The sequence below is a fragment of the Sinocyclocheilus grahami genome, unplaced genomic scaffold (genome assembly GCF_001515645.1).
Source record: "Sinocyclocheilus grahami isolate Dianchi unplaced genomic scaffold, SAMN03320097.WGS_v1.1 scaffold784.1, whole genome shotgun sequence".
In the NCBI taxonomy this organism is placed as follows: domain Eukaryota; kingdom Metazoa; phylum Chordata; class Actinopteri; order Cypriniformes; family Cyprinidae; genus Sinocyclocheilus; species Sinocyclocheilus grahami.
Genome location: NW_015505963.1, coordinates 146,111 through 155,736, shown reverse-complemented (window position 1 = coordinate 155,736; position 9,626 = coordinate 146,111). Strand labels below are relative to the sequence as shown.

At 36.8% G+C, this 9,626-nt stretch overlaps 1 protein-coding gene across 2 annotated transcripts in view; it reads left to right on the top strand.

The window, feature by feature from the left end:
* Nucleotides 1-9,626, top strand: part of LOC107561624 (single-stranded DNA-binding protein 2-like) — a 29,496-nt gene that overhangs the window by 8,883 nt on the left and 10,987 nt on the right. For both annotated transcript variants that reach the window (XM_016246097.1, XM_016246096.1), the window contains exons 2-4: nt 1,019-1,091; nt 3,521-3,582; nt 6,565-6,649. In XM_016246097.1, coding sequence (XP_016101583.1) covers nt 1,019-1,091; nt 3,521-3,582; nt 6,565-6,649 — 220 coding nt within the window. The remainder of the gene's footprint in view (nt 1-1,018; nt 1,092-3,520; nt 3,583-6,564; nt 6,650-9,626) is intronic.

Here is a 9,626-nt window from a genome sequence, read left to right as displayed (position 1 = left end):
GTTGCCCAAACAAACAACGCAGAGATCGTGAGTGTCATCAGGTGTCAAATAACGACGACGCAGATCCACACACCCTCTAAATGCTTTGCTAGTGCTCGCCATAACGATAGGAATATAGATTGCTCTTACCACGGAAATGCTTCAAACAAAACGGTCAGTGAAGACGAAGAAGAGAATGACATGTTCTCCCGGTGCCTATTTATACTATAGTCGCCCCAGACGTCATGGGCTGTCGCCGGCCAACATGTTGTTGGTGTTTTTTCAATGTATGCTTCAGACACGGGTCACGACGAGGCGTTCCCCATAGCGACCCCTAGAGGACGCAGTTCGAAGTTCCCTTGAAAGGGAACTATATGCTGACCAGAGCCTAAAATGTAAAAAAAAAAAAAAACACCATAAAGTTCAATGATTCCTTATGACTATATTATTCTAAACCCATATAATTAAAACAGAAAGGAAAAGATTAAAATTCAAGTCATTATTCATTGAAAATCTTTTTCTTGGCTCTATCTCTCAAATCTCATTTGTGCAATATTGAAAATGCACATATAGTATAGTATTGAACATTTTCAGAATTAAACTTCAGACTTTTAGTCTTATGTCTTTAGTCTTTTTAGTCTTGACATTGTATTCCATTGATATTTTTATTTGTGCTTTTTGCAGTTTGCCATTCACCTTTTACTTCCACTGTTCTTACTTCATTTTGTGAATGAGAATGAGTAAATTATGACATAATGTGTAAATGATGACAATTCTGTAAGTTTGCTATTTCAGAGATGCGATGATAATTGTTTCTCATTAACCATTTTAGGAAGCTGAACAATTGAATTTTATGTAGCCACTGGAACCAGACCTAAGATTGGGACTAGCATTAGTATGGAAAGATATATTCATTCATATATCGATGAATGAAATATATATTCATTCATATATATATATATATATATATATATATATGAATGAAATTACACTAAAAGGAAAGTTGCCTAAAAGTCTTCTTAACTTTCTGTCTCTGCAGGTTAGCTCTGTATGTGTACGAATATCTGCTACATGTAGGTGCTCAGAAATCAGCACAGACCTTCCTGTCAGAGGTAGGTGAACTGGAACCTTTTTGCATTTTCACCAAGATCTCTGTGACTGTCACTAAAATGCTTCTAAACACGAATCTATTTAAGACGCTGTAGTTTTAGGATATAATGTTTACATGTAGGCCAGTAAACGGCTCCAATGAAACCCACACTGTTCTCTGATCCCAGCTTAATCGAGTTACACTGGATACAAAACCACTCTGGCACGAGAAACTGGGCAAACTGTTTCTGTTTAATGGCACGGTCTCATGGAGATGCAGCGGGGGTCTGTAAGCTTATTTCCACGGATTTTCATAGAACAAAGTGTCCACTTGCTCTGATCTGTAAATGAATGCGGTTTATGCTCAACATGAAGATTTAGTTAGAAATAGCTGGTTGTGAAAGGCTTTAGCTGACCCAATACACAGAGTGGACAATTTGAGACCTGTTTGCACTGCAGCCACAATTCTTCAGACAGCAAGCAATGTTTTAACTTTCTTCTGAAGGGTCTGTTTTAGAGACACTCAACGTTAATGACTTGACATTCTCTCAAGCTGCGTTTGGGGAAGAGATGTTTATATCTGTGTCCACGACAGCTCGCTTGCTAATGACATGATCACTGACAAGATACAACTGAACAGTAAAAGTAAATGCAGATGAGTGCTGCAGCTCTTGAGTCAAGTAAATATTTGCGAATTACAGAGGAATAAGATCAGATAAATAGTGGAACAGAACAAAGAGAGAAGAGGAAAGACAGAGAAAGAGACTGGCACAATCACAGAGGTAAAAACACAAAGGCTGGCCCACCACTCAGACGTGAACATCAACAAGCCAGACGTACACTGCTGTCGTGACTCAGACCGGCCTCTGTGACTAAGCCAGCCGCCCCGTCCATTGTGGCCGGTTTCCTTTGCGACTCCTGTCTTTTGCCACCCTGCTCATGTAACCAGTTCACGCTGGACTTGAACCCAAAAATAGCCGTAGCTCTCGTGGCAATGAATTGAGATAATGTTGGGCACACCCGTGTTGTTTATGGCGGCTGTCGTCAGCGCTTTAATGTCAGTAAACCCATCTCACATGGCCAGTGACTGAAACTGATGATCTCATCGAGACGGATGGTGTTTTTCTGTTCCTGTTTAGTCTTTTGAAAAAGAGTTGAGGATGAGAAAGGAGAAGGGTTTGCAGAAGCTTTAGTGATAAATTAACTTCACTAAGCACAGCCTTTTACTGACCTAACTTACCTTAGCAAGAGAAGCGTTTGCTTTAGTTCTAAATCAGTGGATATCCTGTGTGTTTTGATAGTATTGAAGACTATTTTTCAGAAATTATCCAATAAAATGTTGCTAATAAGCCTCTTCTTTAAGGCAAGACACTACAGACAAAACTATTGCCTTTTGCATTCACTGCCAAATTTGGATATTTTGGACTATTTTGCTTCCATAATTTGTCTTCTTGTAGACTGGTGGAAAGAAAATATCCAAAATATGTTTTAAAGTGTTCATTTTTATTATAAATAACACTTTAGCTTTTTGTGTCTGTAGATTTCAGTTAAAATGCATGAAGACTATTTTTCAGAAATTATCCAATAAAATGTTGCTAATAAGCCTCTTCTTTAAGGCAAGACACTACAGACAAAACTATTGCCTTTTGCATTCACTGCCAAATTTGGATATTTTGGACTATTTTGCTTCCATAATTTGTCTTCTTGTAGACTGGTGGAAAGAAAATATCCAAAATATGTTTTAAAGTGTTCATTTTTATTATAAATAACACTTTAGCTTTTTGTGTCTGTAGATTTCAGTTAAAATGCATATATATATATATATATATATATATATATATGTGTGTGTATGTGGAGTGATAAAAAGAGATATCCAAAATCTCAGCTGTAAAAACCTTTAACTGTAACAAAATGAAAACCTTTAACTCTAACAAAATAAAAAACTTTATCTGTCAACAAAATGAAACTGAATGTTCAGATTGCTGTTCTGGATAAATTCATGCAAATTAGTGCATAATTTAATTAGATAATGCCTCATTTACACATATAAACATAAAATAATTTAATAATGTAATAGAAAAAAACAATTGTCCACCTGTGGAAAGTATGGTGGCATCTGTTTGTTTAAATCTTTACCCTACTCACCTATAGTGTCTTGCCTTAAAATCTCCAATTCCTTTCTATGTCATATTCTGCCAAGGAGAGCAGAGCTTAGTGAAGTGTCAATTGGTTAACTGATTTTTTATTAATGACTGAGTCACACTGAAACAGTTTCAAACAGATGCCAAGTAACAGTTTTATTTCTCAGATTTATTCTGGGCACCATGTTTGACTCAAAGTTCAGCTCTCCATGGCAGAATTTGCCCTTAATTATGTTTAAATCACAAAAGGGAGCACAGGTCGACTTGTCACTGAATCTTTATAACTCTTTCTTTGTTCTCTGACTTGGCAGATCCGATGGGAGAAGAACATAACATTAGGAGAGCCGCCTGGGTTCTTACACTCATGGTGGTGGTAAGGAACTGTGCTTGAATGTTTCTTTAACACTATTTTAGAAAGACGGGATTAGTGTGCTAAAAGTGTTTTGAGTTATACTTATCAAGATAGGAACGATATATTCATGGGATCTCTAGTTAAAGGGGTCATGAATTTTCCTTCAAATTTTCCTTGATCTTTTGATATGTAAAAGGTCATTGTACTATAAAGCTGTTATTGAAACCAAGCTCAGGAAACGACTTTGAGTCCGTTTTTGTCACATTATAACGTCATAGTGTGACAAAAGGCCACCTCTGCAGAATCAGATCAATGACTACTTCTACATCATGGCGTCTTTGGCCCTGCCCACTGTGAGATGAAAAGGAGAGAGGAGCAATTAAGGATAACTGGACTAAAAATAACATTACCTTCCAAAGGATCCTGCAAATGAGCTGCTGCTTTCTGGAAAGAGGGTGAAGCCTTTACTATTCCTGCCTTGGTTACTAAGGCAACAACAAACAAAACATCTGTTTGTTTTTGGTTATCGTCATCTCTTTGGGTATTGTGTCAAAAACACAGTTCACTTAAACACAGTCGGTTATGTCTGCGAATATAAAATCTGAATGTGTATCAGTATATTAGATCTTTGAAATGGCGCCTCTCAGACATGGCGACAACAATCTACGCAACTCAACCAGACCTCGCCCCCCGATATTTTTTTGCTCATGCTTTAGGGGTGGATTATTTAAATGTGGGATATTGTGACGTGCACGTTCCCAGAAGAAAACTGAGAACTATAATTGAAGTTCAGATACAGAGCTTACTTATATAGAGAAAAACTCCCTTTAGAATTGACTTTGTGCTTTGTAAATTTGCAGATCTTTTTCATGCACAAACAGAAACAAAAGTAACCTGAAAGTAAGTTAGAATGAAATTAAAATGAAGCATAATAGGACCCCTTTAATACTAAGGTGTTTATATTCTGTGTGCATTATGGATATGTGCATTATGGAACACCTTGTTGTCTGGATATACAGTGGGGCAAAAAAGTATTTAGTCAGCCACCAATTGTGCAAGTTCTCCCACTTAAAATGATGAGAGAGGCCTGTAATTTTCATCATAGGTATACCTCAACTATGAGAGACAAAATGAGAAAAAAAATCCAGAAAATCACATTGTAGGATTTTTAAAGAATTAATTGGTAAATTCCTCGGTAAAATAAGTATTTGGTCACCTACAAACAAGCAAGATTTCTGGCTCTCACAGACCTGTAACTTCTTCTTTAAGAGGCTCCTCTGTCCTCCACTCGTTACCTGTATTAATGGCATCTGTTTGAACTCGTTATCAGTATAAAAGACACCTGTCCACAACCTCAAACAGTCACACTCCAAACTCCACCATGGCCAAGACCAAAGAGCTGTCAAAGGACACCAGAAACAAAATTGTAGACCTGCACCAGGCTGGGAAGACTGAATCTGCAATAGGTAAGCAGCTTGGTGTGAAGAAATCAACTGTGGGAGCAATTATTAGAAAATGGAAGACACACAAGACCACTGATAATCTCCCTCGATCTGGGACTCCACGCAAGATCTCACCCCGTGGGGTCAAAATGATCACAAGAACTGTGAGCAAAAATCCCAGAACCACACGGAGGGACCTAGTGAATGACCTGCAGAGAGCTGGGACCAAAGTAACAAAGGCTACCATCAGTAACACACTGAGCCGCCAGGGACTCAAATCCTGCAGTGCCAGACGTGTCCCCCTGCTTAAGCCAGTACATGTCCAGGCCCGTCTGAAGTTTGCTAGAGAGCATTTGGATGATCCAGAAGAGGACTGGGAGAATGTCATATGGTCAGATGAAACCAAAATAGAACTTTTTGGTAAAAACTCAACTTGAGGAGAAAGAATGCTGAGTTGCATCCAAAGAACACCATACCTACTGTGAAGCATGGGGGTGGAAACATCATGCTTTGGGGCTGTTTTTCTGCAAAGGGACCAGGACGACTGATCCATGTAAACGAAAGAATGAATGGGGCCATGTATCGTGAGATTGAGTGAAAACCTCCTTCCATCAGCAAGGGCATTGAAGATGAAACATGGCTGGGTCTTTCAGCATGACAATGATCCAAAACACACCGCCCGGGCAACGAAGGAGGGGCTTCATAAGAAGCATTTCAAGGTCCTGGAGTGGCCTAGCCAGTCTCCAGATCTCAACCCCATAGAAAATCTTTGGAGGGAGTTGAAAATCCGTGTTGCCCAGCGACAGCCCCAAAACATTACTGCTCTAGAGGAGATCTGCATGGAGGAATGGGCCAAAATACCAGCAACAGTGTGTGAAACCTTGTGAAGACTTACAGAAAACGTTTGACCTCTGTCATTGCCAACAAAGGGTATATAACAAAGTATTGAGATGAAATTGTTATTGACCAAATACTTATTTTCCACCATAATTTGCAAATAAATTCTTTAAAAATCCTACAATGTGATTTTCTGGATTTTTTTTCACATTTTGTCTCTCATAGTTGAGGTATACCTATGATGAAAATTACAGGCCTCTCTCATCTTTTTAAGTGGGAGAACTTGCACAATTGGTGGCTGACTAAATACTTTTTTTCCCCACTGTATGCAACACAAAATTCAAGAAAATAAACAAAACCAATATAATAAATAATATAATATTATAGGGAAGGAATTCATTAAGGTGATGATCATGACTGTTCTGAGCAGTTTGCGATCAGATTCTCCCAATTTTTAATAAATAAAAAAAAAATCTTGCTGAATAAAAACACCTGAGGAACTCCAAAAGAGAGGAACCCCAAGTTATAATATAGATTCTCTGCGAAAACACAGACATATTTAATTCTAACGGTATAAAAATCTTGCAATACATTTGTGAAACAAACATTTCCTCGGGGAAAACTAATCCCATCCAAATAGGCCTTTAATTAACTGAGAATAGTCATTTATTCTCAGACTGCAGTAACAGTCTTTTTATATTATATTGTACATCTTTTATTCCAGTGTTTTCTGGGACCTCTACTGTGCTGCTCCTGAGAGGAGAGAAACATGTGAGCACTCAAGTGAAGCCAAAGCTTTTCATGACTATGTGAGTATAAATATGTGTTCTCTTACAATGAGGATAATCATGATTTGGTGCAGGAACCACATTTTTAATGGCTGCTGAAAGCAACAACCCAATTTTTAAAGAGAAATTAAGGAGGCATTTAGAACCACTAATAAACCAATGAATACATTTTAGTGTTTTGTACTATAAACAAAACCAGTATGAAACCACTGACGTGTAGAACAGCAGTTACAGCTGGTCTCTGGAGAAACCTTGCAGGATAATGGTGAGTGAGTGTACAGCTCATAGAAGGAGAGGTGAGCAGGAGGGGAATGGAAAGCGGGAAGGATGATAAATTGGTGGTCCGTGCTGGAGGCATTAGCAATGATGTCATACATTTGCGGTCATCTTGGCTAGAGGGAGGAGGACACCTTGACCTATTCTGAGTATGAAAGAGAGAGAAATAGGGAAGCATATAGAGTGAGCGACAGAGTGTGATTAGATTAAAGGCTTGTCTATAATAAATGACTCATTTGGATTAGGTCAAAATCAGCATAATAGCCTCATTGTTCCTCTAATACCTTGATTAAAACTGCAATGACTCCACCTACAAGTCAGGTACCTGTTCGTCGGCCACAAATTATGTAGACCTCACGACCAGAATCACTAAGATTAACTGCTGACCAGCCACAGTTCATTACGGTAAAAGCCTTCACTTTTAGTTGATGCTTCAATCATGTGAAGTGATTCCACACTGATTCTCATCCGTGCATGACATGTTAAAGACACGTCAGTAAATCATAAAATACTTTAAAGTGATCTATGATCATGGCTACATTGTGTTTAGCAAGTTTCATTAAAGTAAGCCAGCAATCATATTTCCAGAGGTGTTTTCATCTTAATGAATCTAGATGTTTCATATTTATATAATTAAATATAAAATATTATTAAATTGCTTCATTTAAAGTGATAGTTTACCCAAAAATAAAAATTCTGTCATCATTTACTTACCCTCAAGTTGTTTCAAACCTGTATGAGTTTGTTTCAGCTGTTGAACACAAAAGAAGATATTTTGAAAAATGTTGGTAACCACCAAACAGTTGACGGTAGCCATTGACTTCAATAGTATGAAAAAAAATACTATGGAAGATAATGGCTACCGTCAACTGTTTGGTGGTTACCAACATTTTTCAAAATATCTTCTTTTGCGTTTAACAGAAGAAAGCGATTCATATAGGTTTGGAACATTTTCATTTACATTTTTAATAAATTTTTAATGAAATAAAAATTCTAATATTTGTGTGCTTTTTAGCAAAGCAACAGTAATGATTATACATAACACATATTGTAATATTCTCACTTAAGATACACATCCAAAATGTGAAGTAACTAAATCTTGAAGAATGATCCAGCGACTCACCCCACATTGATTTCCATTGTTTAATTGCCATTTTCTTAGCATGGAAATATTGTCTGCTGTGCTGTAAGTGCTCTTCAGATTATTCTCTCCTGCCTAAATGAGCACAATCCATTTCCCTGGCAATCATAAACACACTCTATTTTTACCCACTCTTTCTCATTGTGTTCCCAAAAAAAAAAAAACTCAGCAGACAATGACTGGTACTCTGTTGCCTTTCTGTCATTTAACATGAAAGGAATGAAGTCTGAGACTCTGGAGATCACTCAGTGTTATTTAGTGCTACACTTTGAATGCCCTTTTCCTTCAGTCACCTTTCAGGACAGGAACAGTTTGCCTGTTAACTAGGTCCAGTGAAGATAATCATACATTTGAGTTGTTGGAATAGATGGCATACAATTGTATCATTACATTACATATTGCTGAATCTTCAGTCTTCTTCTATGGTAAAGTGTGACTTTTTTATTAAGTTTTCTGTATTTGTTTCTGTCATATAAATTTTTGTTAGATTTAAGAATCAGGATCTTTTTATTTTGCTCTTTAAATCAATAATTAATCTCATTATAATCAATTTTAAATCATAGTAAATTATAATGAAAAATAAGAGAGCACACTGTTTACACCAGTATAGCTCTTAAATAATCCACAATAAACTACTAAACCATATTATAATTTAACATATTCTGGTACACTATTAGGCCACGCTTGTGTCTAGTAATGCAATCTTAAAGCATAAATAGCGGATCATACAAAAACAGCATATATGATTGTTCTCCCACCTGTAACTTTAATTTCACTGGAAACTGAAATAACTTGGAAACTAAAAATATATAGTGGCTGAAGGTCTGGCTGCTTGAGGCTACTTGATGACGAACATACTAAAAACCTAAATGTGAAATGTTCTTTTCAGGTGTTTTATTTACTTTTTACCATTATTTTTCCCATTGTATAGAAATTCAATAGATGACTCAAAATCACACTGATGTTATTCCTTGTTAAACCATGGTGCTCTATTAAATATATAAAGTCATTTGTTGGTAAGTAGTTTGTAGCTAAAACTACAAGTGGCACCGTTTAATAAATCAGCAAATCCTGAGCATATTTTTTTCCAAGTTCTGATAAGCCTTTAACACAATGTCTTTACATGAACATCCTTCATATTCTGATGTTCTCCTGTCTGGTTTAGGGATAGTCTCTTCTGCGCTTTTATTTTCTTTGTGTTCACACAGAGTAGAACACAAACAGCAGCAAATTAAACATGAGAGAAAGAGAGGAAGCACGGCAGCATGAAATAGCTTATAATATTATGCAGCCTATTCAAGCATGTTAATGAAGATTTTTACCCCTGAATGGAGAGAGATATTTCACACGGCGTACCCACATTCAGAGCTTAGATTATTGCTGTCACACTCAATAGTGTAGCCTACATGTGCTTTTTGATCCTTTCTTATCTTAAATGTTTATCTCTTGCCCAAAATCTTTGGGTGCTCAAACTTTTTACTTTAAAATGTGTTAATTCAGTGACTATGATAACATGTTAACACATTTTAGCTTGAATGATGGGTAGCTTCTTATGTACGTTTTTTTTTTTTTTTTTTTTTA